The following is a 22406-nucleotide window of genomic DNA, read 5'->3' as shown; positions in this document are numbered from 1 at the left end:
ACTTACTGCCCAGCACTGGAGGAGCAAATGGAGTTCACCCAGTAATTTTTCCTACTCATTATGGTCAAGAAGCTTTTTAAACTCTGCCCGGAGGACACTGCAGTAATATTGAACTGTTGACACCAGAACTGTAGGAGGGCGAGAAGAGTTTCTGGCATTAGCATATTCTCAATTAACATTGACGGCACAGAATAAAGATGTCACGCCACTTTTTAAAAGCCACTGTTAGAGAGATAACAGTAGAGTTACGGATATTTACAGTGCTCAAAACCTTTTTTTTAGTCAATCGGTTCAATGGCTAGATGAGTTAGTCTTTGGTCAAGGTAGGTGGGAAGTAAATTATTCAGGTTTTGCCCAGCTTTTGTACATGAGCCAAAAATTAAAAGCAAAAATGTCTTGAAATACAGGGCACTTCTTAATAAGGAGCAGGAATAAGCAAGAATCTTATTTTCCACCTTTGATTTTTTTGCATAGTATGTTTTTTTCTCTAGATACTAGTCTGACTTTCATGTAGGACATTAGTTGCTTGGTTAGCTGGGTTAGCAGAAAAACCCAGTGTAAGGCCAGCCATTTTCCCTTTGACACAGGAATGGACAGGGTTAGTGACATTTGCACCTGATCAAAAATAACACTTCTTCCAAAGACACCATGAATGCCTGCTCATTATGCAGAGAGTGAGAAAAGCTTAAGAAGAAACTGCACGATGAGAAGGACACAGACAAAAAACTGCCAGTTCCAATGTGCAGGGAAAACACTGGTGTATCTCACTATTTAGTGATCGGGGAGGTAGACACATTGTCTGGTTTGTGCATAAACAGGAAGAGAACAAGAGCTTCTCCTGACCCTCACTTGTTGTTCTGGTATATATCAGGATATTAATTAACAACAGAAATCTGGACATATGTCATCTGGCTATTGCATTCCAACCAATGTTTCATGTGAGCCATGATTTACTCCATGAGACCGCAGGAGTACACGTTCCAGCAGGTCTGACTCTTCCCACTTAGGGTGGCCTGGTCCCTACCTGAGGCTTTACCGGCTGGCTTCCAGGGCATCAGTAAGGGTCCTTTTCCATATACTGGCTTTGTATAAATACATCCATGGGCACAGAGGATCTGAAAATTTATTTTTTTACAGGAACACAGAAGATGAAGATTATGTTTTTTTCCTTTTCCTGCTTCTTTATGAACATTGTGCTAATAAAACTTGGTTCCTTGGTTACTTCCGTGTCATCACCATTCAGATTAAAATAAATACTCAACCAAGAAGCCTTTCTCTCACATACCTCAACAATTCCTGTCCAGTTCACCTGGCAGACCTGGCCATTTTCACAAGTATTACCAGCACATGAATGACACCTGCACTGAACAGTAGAGTCTTAATTTGAAGCTCTTCGTCCTCTCACATACATATAACAACATATTATAAGATAGTCAGTATGGACGGGAATGTAATGCCTATATCCCATATTCGATTGATGGAACACTGGTATTAGCACCTTTCACAAAGGAAAATGTTTCTTAATCATTATGAGTTTGTAAAAAACAACAAACAAAAAGAAAATACATCAATGGTGTTAAAAACAAGTAGTTGGAAGTAGAAAACCCAATTACTTTAAAACAGGCCCTGTCAAAACACCTCAGTCTAGAACAGCTGCTTAACGAGAATTTATTTCTAAAGGCACTCTTCAGAAATGTAAGCAGAACAGGAAGTATTACTAGAGTAACTTTTCATTTATCGTGAACATCAGCTTAACAATATCCTAAGGATACATTCCTATAACAAACGCTGCTGGCATTGTGAAGGGAGATTTAGTGCATATTATAGCTGTACTGGAACAAGTGAGAAAAACTTTGAGGCCATTGAATTTGCATTTTGAAAGTGAAGACATGCTTTGAGGAACTTTTCTAATTACTCATTCCCACAGCAAAACAACACCACCAATAGTAATACGAGAATAGATAGCTTAGGGGAAACAACTAAGTGAGCACTAATATATAAAGTAACTCATATTAAGCCTGACAGTAGACATTACTTAAAGTAACGAAGATACAAGATGCTTATTTTGAACTCCAAACTTGCTAGCAAATTTATTTCCTGAAGGCCTACAGCAAGAACTATTAAAAATATTCTATTCTTAGCCAATAATTCCCAAACTCTTTTCGATCTTAATCTTTCTCAATTACTTCACCATCACAATGTCACTTACATGTTTCTTCTGAAAAGACACCCAACAGTTAAGCAACTTCTTCTCAACCAGTCAGCAAGTCAATGTTTGAGCTGCTAGGAGCACACCCCAGATCTCACGGCTCCAAGCTGCTCGCTCTACCCCTAGGTAATCACCCCTGGGTAAGTCTGTACCACTGACAATAGCGAGGTCGGCCCATCAATGTGCACAACACAGTGAGAAGCACTTTTCACCTTCTATGAAGTGTGAAATTAATTGAATAATTAAGTTTTTAATGAAAAGCTGCTTCTCTGGTCTAGCTTTGACAAACACCATCTTGTGAAAATTGCTATCACTGACACCAGCTGTATGAGCCTAAATGAAACAGTATAAAACTAGTTTCAAGGCTATTTTAATAATAGTTTAACATTAGCTGAATCCCAAATAGAAACAGGAGGTGATTTACAATCACTTATCGTACACAGGGCTTCCTTGTTACTGGAGTTACAAATTACAGAGCCCATCTTGCAGTTCCAGTCAGCTGAGCTCCTACAGGAGCATCATACCAAATTCACACTTAACGTCAACAATCCTGCCATCCCCAGCACAGCAACCTGTGAAACACTGATCTGAATGCCAAAGTCTTCAGTTTCACAACAGATATGGGATGAAACACACCCCAAGTGATCTTTCTCCTATAAACTAGAAGTTTAAAACTGCAATTTTCATTTAGACTATGAAAAATTGATGACGAGTTTGCAGCAATAGAGAGCTAGGAGTTCTTTTAGCAAGAGGCCCATAATTGTCTTTAAGGAAATATTTATGCTCAGTATTCACATGGGAGTGCTTGGAGCACTGTGGTCTCATATACAGCAGATTGTTTCAGCTTTCTTCATCACTTGTTTCTAGTTTTGTTTCTTCCTTTTCTCAGGAGTGGTTGACTTTATGATCAGTAATGGTCTTTTTAGGACTTTGAGAAGCAGATGCTGGGGACTGCATAGACGTCTAACAGGAAGGAATTTGAGAGCTTCAAAATAAGTCAAGGCTTGGGTATTCGACAGGCGTCACAGGATAACCCCAGACATGGGAAAGGTCAAAGTGCTTAGAAGTAGAATGGAGGTGGAGGAGGGAGAGAGAGCTGTTGGGAAGCTGGCTGAGAAAACCAGACAGTTAAAAGCACCTGCCAGGGATGTCTGAAGAAGCCAGCACTCACTGTGAGCTGGATGTGTCAATGTTTTTATGTTATTTTAATCCCTCTAACAGCTTTTTCTCTTTGTTTATAAGCAAGAACCCCTCGAGCCCATCTGGTGTGACCTACACCAGTCATCAGGGGTTGATAGAGAGAAGGAATGCTGGAATAGACAAGTTGTATTCCAGGGCTTAGGTGAAGGCTGAGGAAATCAAGCTAAACCACCTGGCAGAAGGAAAAGCACAAGGTCTCATTCCCAATGAGGTGCTACTAGGAAAAAAAAGGGGAAGGAAAACCAGCAGGTGATCTTAGCACTCTGATACCACAAGCCATCTTATAAGACTAGGAAGGCATGGAAGAGTATTGGTTTCTGTTACTTACGTTTAGTTATCAAGTCCTTGCCTACACTGATTGGTGAAACTGCCACCATTTAAGTACTTTTTTTTATCTCTGGAAGTGAATAAACCTATACAGTGAGTGGACTTCCTAATGCATAGAGTCTGTAGCTATAGTTCCCTCCATTTGTGGAAGATGTTCTGTGATTATACGCACAGAAGTAGCCAAATTTAATGAACATGTCCATAAAGCACAGAGATATTTGATTTCAAGGTAGACAGTGTAGTAGCGTGCTTTTCCTTTCTGAGGATCCCTGCCAGATACAGTTAAAGGTTAATATTACAAAACAGACCTCAGGGAGAAATTTTTCCTGCCTTCTCCCACATAATCGTCAGCATATTGAAAGCACTGTGGATAAAATGCTACATGCATCTGGCAGCTAACATGGAACTTCAGGGCAGAAATTATAGCTCCATAAAAAAGTTGGGATGTCTGGCTGGTTCTGGAAATGCTAAGGAGTTTCTGAAAGGTACACAGGTGATAAAGCAGGTGTAAAACAATGATTTACTGTGACAGTCCTGTGCATCAAGCAGAAACAGAAGACATAAAAGGAACAGATTACAAGTTGGTTGTTCTGTTGCTTTCTTGAAAATCTAGGAACAGTGGAGAAGGCATCTATTTCAACCATAGCCAAGATCAAAGAAGATTTCTGCAATGCAAAAAGGAGTAGTGACTTAGAAATATAATGGTATTTATCTTCTTCAAACAACGTCCTCAACTTGGAGACTGTTCTCTAAACCCCCCATTCCTCATAACAAGCTCACTTTTGTGTATCAATCTGTCTTGAAATGTGGTATGGTTTTCTTTCTGTTTCACTTTGCAATACACCCACTGGAGTTTAAAGATTAAATGATTATTAAGCAGTATGTTCACAGAAGAACATGATTTGTATGCCTACTATTACATGTCACTGCGCTGTTTCTGCATTCAGTTCTTTTCCACACGTCTTCAGCTGTGGTAAAGGTGTGGGTAAAGGCGTACAGATTAATTTCATCATTCTCCAACAGCACAAAAATCCAGCTATTCCAAGTCTCTCCTTAAAGTGTTCAACTTCCACGCTCCTACAGGGTGGCCAGATGCATTGAATTTCTGCACTCTTGGGTGATGAACAAATCGACTGGCTACAGTGCAGAAACACACAGAATTAGTGAATGACTTTTTAAAATAAAACTGTCCTTTTAAACTTCTTCATCACACTTGCTTTCTATGACTTAATCGCCCCCAGGTTGAAACACTATCAGCCTATTTCATCCTTTGGCCATCAGGCTAAAGGCATCACTGATATAAAGGTGTTGCTCAAGTAAAGGTGCTTACATATATTGTTGGCTGCTGCTATTTGAGCATTTACTGCTGGTTGTCATTCCTGAGTTGCAAGAAGTATTGCTGTAGGCAGTGAATATATTCTGAAACACCACTCTAGTCAGAGCTATTAAAAACAAGACTATCAGTGTGTCCCTATGTTAACATTAACTCAGTTAACTTGGATGACCTCTTTGACAGTTGGGCAATATTTAATTTATTCTCCCTCCTGCCTGCAAGCTGAGGACGTGTAAACATAGAACAGAATCCTGATATCTACCTCTTAATTTCTTAATACCGAAGTGTTTCATAACTTGCTTGTATTGCTGCCCTCTGCTCTCTTTACAGGATTTTCATCTGTTGGAGATCTGCTGCACCAACATAATTTTCCCTCATAATACACATCAGTCTGTCATGTTGGAATTTATCTAAAGCCTTCTCAATGTCAACAAAGAAACACAGAGAGAAATCCATTCGTACCAATGTACAATATCTCAGGCTTAGGATTGCTTACTTTATTCTGACTCCTGAACATAAACTGGTTACAGGCTGACTTGTGTCTTTTTTTCTCAGTGTATTGCTGTATGTTGCATCAAGAATTTAAAATATTTTAAGGGCGTAGTGTATTAAATGTATAGCTCAGTGTCAATCACTGTTTATGGCATTAGCAATTGTTATATAAGAATGAACGTTTTTGAAGCTTTCCTTCTTTGAAATTACTTGTATCCTGTGTGTAATTGGTTAGAAAGTTTAAGCTACTTTGCTTTGAAATATTGTCTATGGCACTGCACCTGTAATATCACCCTCCTCCAGCACTCTTTCATGATCTTTATTTTCTAGGTTCTATGTCAGAATTATCAGAACCTCTCTATGAGTGTCTGTCCTCAGGTTTACGAGAAGAATCATTTTAGAGCTCTGTCTCATATTTTTGCCTGTCTTTCCAGAATATTTTTTTATTTGTAGCATACTTTGCTGGTTTTCATTTTCATACGACCAACCTCCTTTTATTTTTCAGATATTTCCTGGTGCTCCAGGTAGGATTTTTCTTCGTTCCCTTGCACTTCTTCTGGCTTTGTTGTGCAATTTTCTTAATTCCTTCATTCTCCTACCTTTCTTCCATAGTTTTTATAATTTTCCAGGATCCTGTCTGTAATTGGTGGTTGCTTAGTATTGTATCTTTTCACCTCCCCTCACAATAAGATGGTTTTACATATCAGAGATCTGAAATGCTTTCAGTTTTCTTCTATGTTTTTCCTCTCTTCTACTCATCAAATCTCCCCTTTGAAGTCTATTCCTGTTAGTTTCATTTTAATTTTAAATCTGACTACAAAAATTTGACTTATTTTCTATTTTACATTCTTTCAAGCTTAACCTCAGCTAGAGAATCTGTTGATCCTGGCATGCAGAATGAAGTTTTGATATTGCAGTACATCTGATTTCCTGCAGGACCAGCTTTTCTGTTCAGCTGGGATGATGCTGAAACCAGACATTCCAGATAATAGGATCATGTCTGTTGTTTGCAAATTCAATCATTCAATCAACCTGTTTTCCCTTCTACTCTTAAATACAAAGCCAGGAATTCCCAATTGCAATATCTATACAGCTGCTTTATATTCTAGCATTAGCACTATAATCAAATTCTTCCAGCCCTTCCTCTCTTTGCCTGCTTTCCCCTCCAGTTCTTTGTAAGAACTATTCCCTACCTCTTCTTGGAAGTCTTCCAAAGGGCATGAAAAATTAAAATACAGATTCCAGATGGCAAGGTGTGTAATCATATGCAGATCATATTCCCAAAGTACTAATGGCCAGGCTTTTTTTTTAATTTCTCCAATCCGGTGTAATGTTTTTGTTCATCTTAAAGGATCATATCATAAACACTTACTAGTTCTATATGTTTCATTTCACAGAGTTCCATGCCAGTATGTTTTCAACTGTTTGCTTTCCTCCAATGTTTTTGGAAGCCATCTGATTTTACAATTAACGTGTATATCCCATGTGAGAATCTTCAATTTAAGGGTTCCTCCACCCATCGTTTGCATATCTGATTTTACAGAAGGCAATGGGATGGATGGTTAACCCCAAATTGGTAATTAAAAAAATCGTATAAATTAAAAAATAACATTTTCCTTAGATTTTCATATATCCTTGGAAGTATCAATTGAGCTTCAGTACCAAAGGAAGTTTAAAAAAACTTCTGCATAGTTATGGAATTCCACTAGAAAAAAGGATATTAAGAAAGTTAAAGAAGTAAATCGAGGACTTAAAGGAGAAGAAAATTCAGTGTTAAGATGCTTCATCTTATCCTCTAAATGACTGTAAAATTTTCTAGCACTGGTAAAACACCACCATTTCCTCAACCGTCATTCTCAGATATAGCTGAACCATTTCAGCTGAAGCTTCCCAAATGATTCAGCTTGAGGCAGACAATAAAAAAATCAGTCCAAATGTTTTAAATTTGGCAAAGGTACCAGCATTTAAGAAGAGGATCTCATACCAGTAAATACTTGGCAATCCGAGCTAGAGGTATCCTTATTTGCCTGAGCTGTCACAGCTTCCCTGATCAGATGCAAACAGCTGTTTCTGAGAAGCCACTGAATAACTCCGCAGTTTTGGCTGCACTTCAGTACCAGGCAACACAATTTTTATGCGCTGCTGTGATAAAGCAACAGTGATTTTAATTATCAGAAAAATTGCTTCCTTATCAGCAAAAATCAGTCTCTCGCCAGAGTCGGTGGAAGCTCTGCGCTTGCCAATATTGAGAATAAGACTGGACTGAGCATTAGAAAGCATGCTGCACGACGGGAGCTGAGTGGTCCCTGGTGTAACTGTTTACTTAAATGGAGCTACAAACCCTTCATTCAGAATTTATTTGGCCTAACAAAGGAGGAAAAATTCACGAGATTGACATATAGCATTTGTGCGATTACACACACATTTAAGAAATTCCTTCTGTGAAGGTTTCAGGAACATATATCAAAACAAGAAAGCTGTAAACTGCATTATTTATAGCAGAATAAAAGCTCTTGAAATGGTTTACTATAGCTTCCCAACAACCATTTGCTTTTAATCATTACCATATTAAAATACTAAGCAGGAAATGTCATTAGAATAAATTTTGAATTGATCATGGAAATAAATAAGTGGAATTAATTTGTTATTTGCAGATTTCCTCTATGAAAAATACTGCTTGGCGAGATTATACCTCACATGTAAAAGGAGTGCTGAAAAATGAGCTTGACATCAGTATGCAAGGTGCAGAAGAAGAAATACACAGGGAGGGAGTTTTGTCCATTAATTAAGAGTAGTGGATTGTAACAAGATTCCTGGAGACAGGCACTCCTTGCATAAATCACCTGAACAAACACTTTCCAAGGAGGGCATCTCAAGTTGATTTACCTTACGTGGATTCAATTTTGAAGCTTGCTGCATACTAGCTGAAGCATCCCTGCACCGGAGTTCCTAAGGGGACTTGTCAGGGGTGACCCTTCGGTGCTGCTGCTCCCTCCCGCGCCCTAGCCGAAGCAGGGACGGCCCCCAGGCTGAGCAGAACCTGCCCGTGCAAGCGTTCTGCTCTGGGCTTCAGTCTTCTGGGGTTCGCTCAACACATGCACGGGTGGGACGCCACCAGGAAACCACCACGGAGAGTTTTAAGATTTAGAGAGAGTAATATGAAAGCGATTAAAAGGGAGGCTGGATCTCGGTCAAAACTCAGGAGGCCTCCCAGATGGCCCTGGCTCAGCGGCTGGCACACACCGGTCCCCTCTATCACAGATCATCGTAGCTGACTGGGGATGATAACGTCTGACAAGTCACTTAAAATGTAGAACTTTCAGGGCAGCAGTCCTTATCCCATATCTTAAATTGTCAAGAAAAAAGAGCCTCTCCATGACTTCATAATACAAGCAATAAACAATGAGCACAGAGTTTTCCCAGGTATTTTGATAGGAGCTGGAATTCTCACCAGTGCTAAGTGAGGTTAAGACACAACTTCTTCTGTTTCATACACTTGAGTTTCTGTATTTTAATGCTCTTATCTTCCTAACTGGAGAATTGCCATTTTTTTTCAAAACAGTTATGATGTTTGGATTAAGCCTAACAGGGCCCTTCTGATTTTTTAATGTATTTTTGTGCTATAAATAACAACAAACAAACCTTCCAAAACCAGCTTACATAGAGCTGATTTGGGATTAATCTCTTATGATGTGCTGAAAAAAAAAAAAAGTTATTTTATTATGTCATTCCAAAATTGCAAAGGCATTTTGAATTTTGGGACTTGAATTGTCAGTTAAAAAGAAGGATCAGTTTATTATTTTTGTGCAGTATATCACTTTGTTGATGGTGTTGGCATATTATTGCACTTCCAGAATACTTAGCCTTTAGCTCAGTGACATAGGCATCACATACGAATTCCTATAATTGCTTTTAGCTAAATTCTATATATAGATAGCTTCCTTACAGGCCTGAAATAGAGCAAAAATGTAGTCCTTTTAGGGGAATTAAATGTAGAGGATGTATTTGGATTCTGCTGACTTCTTAGGATGTTTCATTCAGGACACAGTACGAAGATGGAGGAAGGTAGTTCACAAGGTTTTGACAGTGTATGAAGCAATCCATTTGGTATCTTTATTTTAAATATATGAGATGCAGATATAAATGCACTACAATATCCTCCATTCCAGCACTGCAGCTATCGTCAGAGATTATTGCTTTTGGCTTGGTACGATTTACCTCTGTCTCGCACTGAATGTTTTTTATGTTCCTAATCAATAAATTGGCTCAGTCGTTTTAGTTGCAAATCCTTCTTTAACTGCTATGAGAGATAACAAATATTCAAGTGTGCAGCATCACATAGCACTGAATAAAGTTTGCAGCTGGCACAGCCCAAACTGTTTCTATGGAGTATTTTTTAGTTTATCATAGATATCTAACCATATCTACAGAAACTCGGACCATCTGCGCACAAATGTGAATTCCATAACTTCCTCAGCATTTTCATTAGAAAAGCTGCAAAGAATTTACACTTTAAGGGCAAAGCAATCATCACTAAGAGCTACCCCTCTCGCACTTTGGACACCAAGAGAGCAAATGTTTGTTAGGGAACACCAAGAGCTAATGGTGCAGTGAACCACATTAGGTTGCACAAAACAAAATCCAGATACACTCTGCATGGCCTGTAGAAACATTACATATAGCAAAATTGTGGTTATATCCCTGAGTTAAAATCATATAGAGCATGCTGATTTTGCAAAATTGAAAGATAAACAAACAATAAGACATTTACCTTCCACATCAAGGCACCTAGGTGGGCTATCTGACCAGATAAGGTTATACATGCACTCAAGGAACTCTGCCCCTTCTAGTTTATATCCAGGAAAACACTGATAATACACCACTGTTCCTACGGGGAAGGAGGACTCGAACTCAGATATGTTAATGTAACTATGAGGAAGAACCAATGGCCTCAGGCAACCTGCAAATTAAGAAGAGGGAGGTATCTTTTATTATAAGGTGCTTATCTCAGTCATCTTCACACATCTTGGTTGTAATTCCTAAATTGAGGAGTGTGATATTTTGCATCTTCTCTACTATGAATGACATGCCTCCATGATCTCCCTCTGATACATATGCTTCATTACCCTGTTTCAAACCCTTTCACTGTTTAGCCCACATGCTTTGCTAGCGTGGGATCCACTCTCAGCAAATCCAGGAAAGGTTTACTGAAAATGACAGCATTTTGTTTCACAAACATTCACTGGTTTAGCAGATGGCAATTTTGTTTTGAGGTAGAATCTTTAACAAATAAAGATTGTCATTTATATAAACCATGAGTTTTATTCCTCCTCTTAAAACTGACAGGCATATAAACCATCTTTAATATTAAAACTGCTCCTGTGACAAAGTGCACACAACTGTAAAAGATTTGCAGACAGAATCAATGATTTTGAAATTCCAGTTTGAGAACGTCTAAAGGGATGTGGCTTCCTATGAGCAGTCCCATGATAAAACACTGAACAAGGTCTCAGATTAGGTTATCAGAAAGTTAAGGTACCTGTTATCACCAGAAATTGTAAATGTAGTCAGAGACTATGTTCTACTTCTGGAATTACTCCTGAGGGATTTGTACCATGGACGGTACTGAGTGGTGACAGTTAAATGCTATCCAGCCATATTTGGTGCAAGAAAGAGCAGTGAATTTGATATATGAAATGATTTTATAACCTGTCATTCACATATATTCAAAGTCTGGTTTAGGCTGGTATTTAGATAAGAGTTTGTACTAGAGAAAAAAAAAATTCCTCATGGCCTTACAAATGTCCCTCTGTGAAATACTTAATACTGTTGATTTTTTAATTTGCAATAATGTGGAGAAAAGATGATTAGTAATCAGGGAATGAAAAATAATACTACAAAGTTATAAGACTAATAGGAGCTGCATTATAGCAATCCATAAATAGGTCTCTTGCCACTACTAGGAATTTGTGAAGGATGTTCATACTACTCTCATAATTTAAAGTCTGAAGGGGAAACTAAAATCAATCTGAGAACTTCTTGTAAGATACTGGCATCTAAAAGAAAAAGTCCCAGCAGCACTTCAAGTGGTTATTTCCTTGCAGTGGTCTTTTGAGCGAGAGGGACAAAAGTAAAAGAAAGCAACAGAAAAAGCTTGAAAGCTTTTTACAGCACACTGTACTACTAGAACAATGGTTTTGATAGCTGTTTTACTAGCTGGTTATCTCCCTGCTCAAATAAAGCTTCAAGCATCCTATCTACTGGCTCCTGCTTGTGCCCCTGATCAAGTATGCCCCACAAGTAACAGGGTTCCTGCAAGCAGAGCAGCCCACTGAGCAGGACGATATAAGTACCCTCCAGTGGGACAGAAAGAGCCCAGACTGCCCGAGCAAGACCGAGCTTACTCTTTTCTGATCTGTATCAGGGAAAATTTTGTCCTGCTGGCTCAGAATTTTAATGCTCATTGCGTTGCTTGTACGGCAGGACTGAGATTTACTTAAATTTGTATGAGCCAAGTGTTTATGAAAATCCCTAGGTCTCCAAAGATCTCAAGACCCCCAAAAACTTAATTCTGACATTTTTTTGCTTAGTTCACATCACCTCAGATTAGTAATTATCATTATTATCTTGTGGCAAAAATAGTTTGAGGTTGGAATCTTTTATGTTGTACAATTCCTTCCACTGCTCTGGCAGAAAAAAAGGCATCTTAGTGTCATGAGACTCCCCTGCTTGTTGTAATCAAAGCGTCATAGAAATGTAATTGACAGCCCACCTAGTGCAAGTAGACAAGAGGCTTTGATATTAGTCCTTGACACAGCAAAAAGAAAATTATGGAGACAATTTTGGAAGAGGTTTATAGACTTTGGCAAAATATAGCAGATATTTGAATCTGACTTGCCTATTCTCTTCCTGTCTGGTAGCTATAGCACTCGGCTCTTGTGCAATTGATTTCTTAACTTTTATTAGCACTGCTTTCATTTTGAAAAGCATTTAATATCAAATACTGAGTAGCAGAAATTAATTGTATTTCATAGTATAAGTACAGCAACAAAAGAAAGTAACAAGCCAAGGGGTACTTGGGGTACTTTTCCTTACCCAGTTAATGCTGGCTGTCACAAAATTTCCACCTGGATTTTTGGCAAATACAGTACCTGCAAATCAATCTTCTGAGTACTCATCTCACCTAACTGCAAGAGTCTTAATCTACCTCACTTAGGTGTGAGGTGCACCCATTTGCAAAAATAGGCTGTATACTTCATACTGCCACAAACAATGTCTTTGCTGATAAGATACCTCAAAACTAGTGTCCACTTTTTTATGGGTTTGTGAAAACTCCCCTTTCTGTTAGCCCTATTCAGATTCAATGTGTGCATCTAAAACACTGAGCTAGGCCTGTAATGTACCTAAATTTTCACATGTCTGCGCCATAATCTAAGACAAGACCTTGGGGGACAGTTTGATGTGCCCAAATCGAGTGTCCTAACTGGGGAGACCCACACAAACAGCTCCTGTAACCTCTGACTCTGGCGCCCACCAGTCTCACCGCTTTACCGCAGAAACACCAAGCCCCAACGTTTGTGTCTCGACCTGACACCATCACTCCTGAGAAGCATCCCAGCTCCCTTGCCTGCCTGCCCCGACCCTGCAAATTGATGTGACGGTGCAATTAAGTCCCTACAGAGAAGTGTCAGCTTTAGGAGACAACAGATGGGCTTGAGGAAAGTTAATACTAACCCAGTCTTCTTAGCAAAGACAGTTAAAATCTCTTGATGCTTTTCAGCTGGTCAGGTTTGTTACCAAGATGTGAATTGGTTAAAACCAAGACAGTGGTACTAACACATGCATGTTAAAAATGTAAAGGCAATAGCAGCTCAGGGTTACTGAATTTCAATTCATTAACACTGGCTTACCCCCAGCCATTTCTCACAGTCTAAGCAAAGCTGGGATCCCACACTACCAATACAAGCATTAGTAGCATGTGCACATGCTACTAATTCCTGCGCACACCCTGTATTTTCAGTCAATACCTATGGGTTTAATGGACTGTGAACCTGATCAACAACTCTGCTGAAAACTCTGATAGAAGAACAGGTTCCAGCTTCTCTCCTCTACCCCTGCCCACTGCACAAGGAAAAGAAAGGTAAATTGTAGTTGGAAGCTTAAATCTTTCCAGAAATTAATTGGTGCAAAAATGTCAGTTGTCCATCAGATCTTTTGCTGAACTTCTGACTGATTTAATCCTGATTTTTTTTTTTTAAATGCAATGTATCTGTGCCAGATTTAGACTAGCAAACAAAAAGCAGTACTTAAATTAGTATTTTAAGTATTGGTATTTTCAGAAAGTTGCATCTTCTTTCCTGCAGTGAGCAATAGGGAAGAGAAATAAAAAAAATATCTTAGCAGCATCACTATTCAAATACTGTACAGTAGAGCTGATCAGATCACTGACAACCTTACAACTGTAAAAAAAATTGGCAAACTATCACAAGGTGCATGAGCTATAAAAAAGGATGTGCTGGTGTACTAAACCTTGACAAATGGGCAGATTATCCCATGTTCCATCGTCTTGACATATTGAAACCATGTTGTCTAAGTCAGGGTAACGGATCTGGAATCCTTCATGACAGCTGATTATTAACTTATCGCCAGTCCTGTATGTCTTGTTATGAATCTCTGCATCTTCAACATGTGGAACAAGGCAATCTGTGACTTCATGAAAAAAAAGATAGTAACTTAATTAAAAAAACATGGCTAGCTATTCAATAATCAATCTCTTAATCAAAAGTTATTAGTTAATGTAAGTGCTCTCCTTAAACCATTTTGAAAATGCATGCATTCAGTAAATATGTCCTTTCCCTATTTAACCATCCATTACAAAGTCTATAGCACTGGAGTAGAAGCTGATGTGCTACAATAATGGATCATTCCCCCAGACATTTTTAAACAAACAAAATTAAGAGCATTTAGGAAGACTGTTTTTAACTTTGTCCTTCTATTCATCATGTGTGGAAATTACACCACACAGTCTGACTACCCCGAAGTCCCATGTGAAGGCAGACTTTGACAGCACTAAGGACAGGACGAAAGAAAAGATAAAATACAGATATGGCATGAGGAACACAGAAAAACTGCAGTTTTAGCAGAGACAGATGAAAATCAGGTACATTTACATGGGTTTATTCAGCTCCATTCCACAGAGTTCGTTATGAGAATGTCTTCACTTTAAGCTCATTGATTCTGGTTTAAATCAGATAATTTTATGTGCCTGAATTCATATGCCTTTAGAGGGCATGATTTCTAAGGCCCTGAGCAGCATTTCAAGTGCTTGTAGAAGACTTTCAACAAGGGAAATGACTGCAAACCTCTAGCAATACACAGGCATGGGCCCTATTACCTGTCTATGATACATGTATAGGACAGTCCTCTATCTATCTCACTGCATATACCAGTGCCAAAGACATCTTAATACAAAATAAACCCCAGAAGACTAAAAAAATGAAAGATGATGTGGAAAGTGGAAGGAAAGGGTGAGGCAGGGTAAAAATCCCTCTGCTAATACTGAATAATTAGGAGACAAGCCAAGAAGATAGGAAGGAATAGTCCAGGTGACTCAACATTCATTCTCCTCATAAATGCAAAGTGACATTAAACAGAAGAAAGGAAAAGATTAAATATTGGGAAAATATAATCAAAATTATCTGTTTGTCTGCCAGCAGTCAATCCATGACAGAGATGGTAATAAAAGTTTCCAGGTATCAAAACTCACAAAGTATTTCAAATAAAAGCAAGACAGTAAAAATATTATAAGCCTGTTTTATGCTGTTTTTTTTTCCCAACACTTCTACTGCAAGAGAGAATATTCTTCATTTATGAATGCAATATTTATATGTAAAAAAAAGAAGTTTCAGAAGTCCCTTGAGACTTGCATAAAAGAGAAAGTTTCTGCCATTTTCATGGGTAATTCTCACTAAAGAGGAAACTCTGTATTTAGCAATTAACTGTGAGCATGCACAAAGTAAAGTGATGGCAACAGCTTGCTTGCTTGTTTGCTTAGAAGCTCAGCTAGAAGCAAGATAAAATGTCATTTAGCATAGCACACGCAAACTACTATGAGCAAATGCATTTCATAACGCATTTATTTATTTAGCTAAACTAGGGGATCTATTATTCTGAGACTCCACCACTAAATTTTACTAATATGAAGTGGAAGAGTGTTGCTTCCCCAGTTAAAACATATTTTCCTGTGTACCTCCCCATTATAGGGATGTTTTCTAAAACACATTGTACTTTTAGTATGGGGCCTGGACACATTCCTAGTCAAAAATTCCCCTATTTCTCTTGTTACTTTAGCTCCTTGGCCGCTGCTGCAGGTACCTCCTGTTGCGCTTGTAGCAGGAAGGGCTGGCAGTCTGCCAGGTGGGCTGAGAACCTGCAGCAAGACATTTTCGTAGAACTTATTCATTTATAAATGCCTGAGTCTGAGAGGATGTGTACCCTAACAGAAGGTTATAAAAATGCACTGGGCGGAAGATGCAGGCATCACCTTCCAAGAGTGGACCATTTTCTCTCTCTCTCTGGTGAGTTAATCAGCAGAGGAGACAGCAGAGGATGCCCCTTAAGAAACGCCTGACACTAAGCCCTGAATGCTGTCACAAAGAGGCTGACCTGGGCACTCCCGAGGATGGGATGAGATAGATGGGGATCCTGCTCCATGGCCACGCAGGAGGAGGTTGGAGATGGATGCCAGAAGATAACGTCAATGAACAGCTCACTCGCTTGGCATAACAGCTTTCTGTTGCTATACAAATAAGAGAGATGTGTATACATACACTGCAGTAAAATATGAGATTTCACTTTCAAAGCGGGGGAAAATTGATTCTGTAACAATGATCTATTACAGAGACTTCATCCCCATTATTCCAAGTAACAGCTATAGATCGAATCATTTTAATCAGCTAGATGTTGGCAGAGAACAGTGATAAGTTGCTCACTGTATCATCCTCCGCCTGCGACATCCTGGCTGACTTTGATAACAGGCCTATTATAAACCCTGGCTAAACGCAAGACCAATGGACCACAGTATTACAGCTCTTTTTCCTGATGCCTTGTGAGCAAATGCTTTCCCACTGGCTGAATCTGTATTGTTTAGCACTTAGTCAGGCATAAATTGCAGTAGTCGCCTCGCTGCGAACAATTGCATTTTCTGGCACAATTTCTGCTTGGAAAAGCTGAGAATAAGTGTCTTGGTTTTAAAATGTCCTGTCCTAGAAAATAAACTGCTTTATTCTAAGTACTTCTCAGCAAATCCGTGGAAGCTGATAAACCATTTAAGGGAATACCCAGTCTTTAACCAGCATGGAACAGCAACGGCTATGATTTACACTCCTTTCTGGCAGTTTTACAAGATCTGCTTATATCAACTGTGTGAATATTAAAATGGGGCAGCCAAACTAACATATTTCTTATCTTGCAGAGGCACAAAGATGTGGGGTGCAGCCAGGTGCAAGGACTCATCTTGACCTAACTCTCATGAAGATGCAGCTTTGTACATTAGGAATTCTTGGCTTTAGCAAACTGAGTGTGTCCCCCATCACAGGAAGACTGGTCTGAAGAGTAAAATTTGATAAACACCATAGTTATAGTGCTTTAGTTTATGTGCAAACCATGCATCGACTCTCCAAACAGTTTATTCCAGCCCATGGGGAAGGAGGACCACCCCCCTTCCTCCCAAGATCACCTGGACCATAAAGGCAACTCAGAAGGAAAGCATGACGTGGACACTATGGAGATAGCCACGCCATCCATGGGTACCAGCTCACTTGGCATGGCTTGTGTCTATTGCAGGTGAACTTTCACCTGTCAGAACTGTCCCCACTCCGTGCTAATTCAGAAGGTGCTTGTAGGAATTGCTCGCGGAGTACTACCTGACATCAGCCAAAACCACGTCAGGGACCTTTCTAACACAGTAACAGTATGTGCAGTTGCAGAGCAGCGCCCTGGCCCATGCTCTGGCACTGTTTTGGTTACTAGTCTGTATGTAAACTCAAATGCAGAGGTCCAGTGCTCCTATGTATCTCACTGCGGAGCAGCCTCTGAATTAGCCCAGACTACACCTAGCCACAACACTGACAGGCTGGAACGGAGAGGAACAGGGAGAAAGGATGAAAAGAACATCATGAAGAATGACTCGAATGCAGGGACAGCTCATCTGGACCCTGTCCTCTTGAAAGCAAACATCTAATCAATATTGCCTGGGCTTTTTCACTAGTGTTAGATCCATAGTACTGTGTTAGTAAGATAGTTCTGTGGATGGCAAACACAGTATTTCAGTGCATATTAAATAGCACTTTCTCTTTATTGTTTTTGCTTGTATTACAACAGTGTACAGAGACTTTGCCTAAGATCTGTGGCCGCTGTGCTAAGCACAGGTTGCAAACATCATACAGTGCTTGTAACCAAGCTTAAGAATCAGCAAACACTGGGCAAGACAGATAAGAGATGGAGAAATAAGACAACTTCAGTCATCTCACAGATGCGGGGATAAAGGCAAAGAGAACTGAGTGCTAAATGTCCTACAGAAAACCTGTAGCCAAACTGTGTACTAGTCCACTACTTTCACTGCAGGCTTATTATCCCTGTTAGTGGGAGAATGAGGCACAGAGGACATCTCGAAGGCGTCTGCCTGCAGACACACCAGGAGAGAAGGGCACAGCTCTCCGCTTGGTTGCCACCTCCATGTAGACTGTAAATTTAAATTCAATCTCATAGGAAAGAGGTAGCATTTGTTCCAAGCAGGGCAACAGTCTCAGCAGCCACATTATCACAGTGGGAGAAGATTAGATTAAAGTGAACAACATGACATATTGCTCTTAAACAGTAAATACAAAATTCCTAACTTAGAGATTTGGTATTTATGAGCATAACCGTATTAGAATTGATGGAAGTTACAGTCACAACATGCTGTATATCAACATGAGAACATAACTTTAACCACACAGATTTTTGACAGGGCATTTGTTGGGCACCTAGTCATGCAACTTCATTCTCATGCTGACACTTAGAATCTCCTGCCTCTTAACAAGAAATGACAGACCTATAAAATCAAATTGATTGGATGAAGAGCTCCAGGCAGATGCATTAGCTTCAAAAACAATTACATTCTGAAACAGGTTGCTTTACTTCCTTTGGTAAATAGCATTCATTTGTGGTTGGAGATTGTCCTAGTAAACACGTAACAACAACTAAATGTACATAACATACAGACATAAAATTATATGTAACCATCCTTAGTTGAATAGAAACTCCTCAGACTAACTTAAAATGAACTCCAAAGTATTGAGCATTTTTACTGTTCAAGCTGGCAGTATCTGACATTTACATACAGTAGGATGAGAGGCGTGTATAGCACACCACAACACACATGGCAGCCAGCCCCTGCCTTAAATGGGTAAATGCAACATAAAGTTTATTTCACCTTGTGATAGCTAATGATGAATGGTAAAACATTAACTTCTTACTTCTCCAGTAGACACTACAAATTTAAAATTTCTTTTTATATATCATTACAGAATTTCTGCAAGGAGGACTTTTATGTATGTCATTAGACAGCTGAGAATTATAAACCCTGTTATAATTTCTCCTTAACTGTTCTCCAGATGTGCCACGTTCCTACACAGCCTACCTCCCCTCGCTCATGATTCTGCTCCCAGTACACAAAAGGATCACTCTAAAAAGCACTTAAGCAAATGCTTAGGTCTCATAGATTGCCACTGAACCTTTGCTTTGTATTTCTTCTGAATCAGTGGTTATATTGTGCACTGGAAAGAAGAATTATTTCTGTCATCTAACTATTTTTTTCCTATTGCTAAACCCTAGGATTGTTTTAATAATACCTAAAGTATCATTATACCTTTAATCAGGAAAGTACTTAAGCACTTGCTTCACTAAATCCTAAATCAGGGTCCTACTCTTCAGTCCAAATAATAAAAAGCATTTTTGCGTATGCCTAATTTTGAGCACAGAACTTTAACAAGACTAATCACATAATTACAGTTATGCTCAAGCTTAAGTGCTTTGCTTGATCAGAGCATTGGCTAGCAATCCTTTTTAAGTGTTCTGTGCTGTAAAGTAATGATTATCTCTTTAGCAACTGTTGTCACATCATCCATCACATTCTCATCTTCCAATTTATTTCTTTTTTGAAAACACCTGGCTCGAGTGTTGATCACACTGACATCAGTGGCAGTTTCACTGTTGATGGTATTGTGATCAGAAATTTCCTCCACAGATTTCCAGTGGACTGGGGGGCGTGGGAAGAGGTTTGAATATTCAACAAATGTTAATGCTTATTTTAACAACTGCAGTATATGATACAGATACTATTTCAAAGATGCACATTGAAAATCCTAGAAGCTACCTGCAGTGTTTAAGAAAACAGATTTTCCAAGCATTATAGCTTTTTCTGGTAGATCAAATACCCATTTTATACATATGCTGCTGTCACTGTACATGTATTTTTCTGAAATAACCATGAGATGAGAGACAAGGGCATTTATGAAAGGTGGCTGTAACAGGAGAGGGCATGATTTTAACACATACATTATTTTTACAGGCATCAGGTTGTTTCCTTGAAGCTGACCCATGCCATCATTACGACCAGGTGTTACTGGCCCCCACTGCCCTTACGTGCTGCACATCAGCTGTGGTCTCAGTGCATACCATGAGGCAGTGCACGACTGTGCCCCTCACAGCCCTGGAGCCTGTGGCCTCACACATGTCCAGGAGTCCTTCTTTTGCCAAGACCTCTCCTGCCAACAGGGCAGCTACCTGAAAGACCATGGACCACTCACCAGCTGCCTCTGGCTACTCTCACCAGTATTTCACGCACCATTTCCACACAGACCACTGTTTAGGGTTGTTCCCTTCACATGTATCTTCCGAGTGTGGCCCTCCCAGGCCCCGCTTGCTCCTGTCATGGCACATCCCTCCATGCACCCCTGTCCTGGCACAGGATTCTCATACCCATCCTCCATCACCATAAAAAAGTACTTGCAACTTTTATACACACTGAGTGATGCATGATCCTCTGCAGTAAGTGTGTTCATGAGTCATGTAGGTCTTTGACTACTTTTGAATGAAGTCCATATATTTATCTGATTTTAAATGATGGAAGGCATTCTGAAATAGAATTTATCTTGCTCCACCTTGAAGACAACAAGGCAATGGCTAATGACTACAGTGGAGAAGTCAAAACACTAAAATGTATACACTTGATTCAACTAATGCTTTTCATGCCTGTTGATTTCAATAGCTCTGTTGACCAAAAAATAAATCAACAAAAAGAACAAGTTAAATCTTTAAAATACTTGGTGAAATAATTAGTTTGTGCTGCTTGGATATATTTTGGCCAAAATTCACACTTATGACGTTAAGATTAATCCTGCTCTATTTCATGTCTAGAAGAAGAAAATAATTTAACATCCTAATTCTTTAAACCCAAATACAATTTCAAAAGTGCAATATAACAAAAATAAATTGGTTTATGTCATAATAGTCTGAATTATCTCAAAGTAAATTTCTACTGTGACTTTAAATTTCTGCAGTCCATCCATATTTGATTTTCCTACTTGAAACATGCACATGTCATAAAATAGAATTGTTTAAAACTCCTGATTAGCATTGGAAATTAATCATATTTTCCTAGTGAAATATTGTGGAAAGGAGTTTTAAATGGGCAGCTTGTATAAAGCATTGCACACAGTTTACATATACTGGAGGTTGGTTTTTTTTTCCTCTCTGCATCAATTTGTAAGTAGTTAAAAGGAGGAATGTAATATCTTTTTTTCTTCAGATTTCTTATGTCCCTTTCAACACATGCATGCATGCACACACAAAACCTCTCACAGTATAAATTTAACTGACAAATGGGGATTATGGATGGAACGGATAGGAAACTAAAGTATGCATCAAATGGGACACAGTGAAATGGACTCCAGTCTTGTGTGTTTTGTGCTGAGACACAAAGACATGGTACATGGCCAAGTGAGAAGAATTGACACTGGTGAACTGTTTTAAGAAAACTGACTTACCTTCTTGTAGGCACACAGGTTTATCACTTGGTTTCCAGCTCAGGGAGCCATTAAAGTGTCTCACACAAAGTTTTTTTGAAGTACCGTTAAGCCTGTATCCTTCTTGGCAATGAAACCGGACTACCACACTTTCAAAGAAAACACCTGCACTGGGTGTCTTGTATCCGTGTTCAGGAGCTCCAGGATCAGCACAGGCATGTAGGTCATCAAACCCTGTGTCAGACAAAGATACAATCAAACTGTATTCATTTATTCCTCGTGGAGCCATAGTCGCACTTTTTTTCTAGGTTTTTCCATTTGATGTTTAATCTTCATGGGGGCCTCATATCTTCCACTAATGACCACTAGCAACCCTACCTGGTTACTGGGTACTCCGGACTCGGGAGAAGACCAACCTCCTGCTACAGCAGAAATACTCAGGTGACAGAAACACTGCTGTCTTGTCGTGCAGCTACTAAGGAAGCAAAGTCAACCACACTCCTCAGCAGCTGACCCGGATAAAAATAAAGCACTTGACCCAACCTACCAGTGGGGATTGCACAGTAATGCATCTGTAATTACTCTTGTGGACTATGGGATTTTGGAGGTCTGGCACAGTCACTGGAAAGAATAATAATGTGTCAGAAGCAGAGAGGAAAAAGAAATAAAGAAAAGGGCATGAAACCCAAGTGCCGTCCAAAGACATAATAAACAAAACCAAAGATGGGCTGCTAGGTACGGGGGGATTTTGAGCTGGGAGGGATCTGTACCACAGGGG

The 22406-nt window shown here is 39.3% G+C and overlaps 1 protein-coding gene across 2 annotated transcripts in view; it reads right to left on the bottom strand.

Annotated features, from left to right (window-relative positions):
• The window catches only part of SUSD4 (sushi domain containing 4), a 48422-nt gene that overhangs the window by 8909 nt on the left and 17107 nt on the right, over window positions 1–22406 (bottom strand). Inside the window, exons 3-5 of one of the 2 annotated variants that reach the window (XM_009972508.3) lie at window positions 21650–21862; window positions 14091–14270; window positions 10333–10521 (exon numbers count right to left, since the gene is read on the bottom strand). In XM_009972508.3, coding sequence (XP_009970810.2) covers window positions 10333–10521; window positions 14091–14270; window positions 21650–21862 — 582 coding nt within the window. The remainder of the gene's footprint in view (window positions 1–10332; window positions 10522–14090; window positions 14271–21649; window positions 21863–22406) is intronic. The other variant, XM_032989432.2, reaches the window with a different exon arrangement.

Source organism: Tyto alba, unplaced genomic scaffold (genome assembly GCF_018691265.1).
Source record: "Tyto alba isolate M040663 unplaced genomic scaffold, T.alba_DEE_v4.0 Super-Scaffold_16, whole genome shotgun sequence".
NCBI classification, from domain to species: Eukaryota; Metazoa; Chordata; class Aves; order Strigiformes; family Tytonidae; genus Tyto; species Tyto alba.
Note: the sequence above shows the minus strand (reverse complement) of the source record. Positions and strands in the feature narration are given on the sequence as shown.